This window comes from Triticum aestivum, unplaced genomic scaffold (assembly GCF_018294505.1).
Source record: "Triticum aestivum cultivar Chinese Spring unplaced genomic scaffold, IWGSC CS RefSeq v2.1 scaffold29272, whole genome shotgun sequence".
NCBI classification, from domain to species: domain Eukaryota; kingdom Viridiplantae; phylum Streptophyta; class Magnoliopsida; order Poales; family Poaceae; genus Triticum; species Triticum aestivum.
Window position 1 is genome coordinate 146 of NW_025256289.1, and position 1,600 is coordinate 1,745.

At 35.6% G+C, this 1,600-nt stretch overlaps 1 protein-coding gene across 1 annotated transcript; it reads right to left on the reverse strand.

Annotated features, from left to right (window-relative positions):
• Nucleotides 1-299: 299 nt before the first annotated feature.
• On the reverse strand, nt 300-976 carry LOC123177587 (uncharacterized). The gene is made up of 2 exons (XM_044591254.1): nt 886-976; nt 300-691 (listed from the first exon to the last, which is right to left on the reverse strand). Exons 1-2 carry the CDS (start codon nt 947-949, stop codon nt 429-431), a joined length of 327 nt encoding a protein of 108 aa, XP_044447189.1. The 5' UTR covers nt 950-976; the 3' UTR covers nt 300-428.
• Between the last annotated feature and the right edge of the window lie 624 nt (nt 977-1,600).

Here is a 1,600-nt window from a genome sequence, read left to right on the forward strand (position 1 = left end):
CCTACAAATGTATGAAAACTCAATTTAAGCTTTTCTTAACCAAATAAAACAAACACATTTTTTGGCCTTGCTTTTTAGAAAATAATTTTTAAACATTCTAAAAATTGCGATGTTACAGTGTTTATTGTTGGATTATGTGCATGAGTTTGTTGGGCTAGTTTCCTACCAATTAGTGAAGCATGGGATCCCAATCCATGTAAATGTAACAGAGATAACCAAAACACTGATGATGTAAAAAGCCATGACAACATGGCAGATTTGATAAAACCGACCATAACTCACTTAAGCACGGTCTCAGATTGAAGAGTCTTCTTTCTTGTCATTTCTTTCGTTACTCCAATTCTGCATATTTTCAGGCGATCAATTATTCGTGCTTAGTTGCTTACACACATAACATTTTTATAGAGTCGCGAAAATTAGCCACCGAATCAATTACCCGTACCCATGTAAACTTTCCTTGCGAACATGGCTTTTGCCTCCGATGGCCCTTCGGATGGCGCCAACTCCGGCACATTGTGTTGTGGTGGTGGTGCATGCATACCCTTTTTGAAGCAGGTGCATTTGGAGAGTATGCAGAATCCGCCGTCGAACCGCCCCTTTTGGCAACTCTTCATGCATTCCTTCCAGTCCATGCATCCGTGGTTGTAATCCTTGTTCATGGAGGAGAAAAGCTGATGGAAAGCCTCCGCACCTGCATCAGAGAGTTTAACACCCAGAACTTTAATTAATACATGTACTTGCATGATACCACTATGATCAATTTGCCAAATGCACACACATATATAAATTTCATAAAAATGTGTAACCCATGAGCTTATGATATATATGTACGTATATGTATAAATTGGAGTTAATATATGATCTTACGATAGTATCTGAACTTACCGTGGCACATGAGGAGCAAACCCAGAACGAAGGCAACAAGAAATTGTGCTCTATTGAACGCCATGGCCAAGACGATTAAACTTTTCTTTGCTTTGCTTGTGGTTCTTCAGGATTGATGTGAAACGGTCTGTGCTATTTATAGAGATGTTCATTTGAGATTCCATTGAATGTATGAGATGAATCATGAGGAATCTAAATGACAGATATAAGAGTATTCGTGTCTCATAAATGCAAGTTCTTTAATACTTCAAATATGTGATAACAAAATGTTGGATATACATATATTTCCATTTCCACTATAAATTCAAGTGCTTTAATACTGCAATACGTGATATCAAAATGTCAGATATACATATATTTGTGTCTCGTTTATAAATGAAAGAGCTTTAATACTACAAATACATGGTATCAAAATGTTGGACATGTTGGTATTTCTATCCCATGTACAAATGCAAGCATTTTAGATACAACAAATACATGATATCAAAATGTCAGATATACATGTAATTCTATCTCATGTATAAATGCAAGTGGTTTAATACTAACAAATACGCAGCATAAAAATGTCAGATATACATGTATTTATATCTTGTGTATAAATGCAAGTGCTTTAATACTACAAATACTTGTGTTTCTATTTCGCATTTGACTGCTGGTGTATAGATCTACTTTTCCAATGCCATATAGGCAACTTGTGTTTTTGAACCAAGTGAAT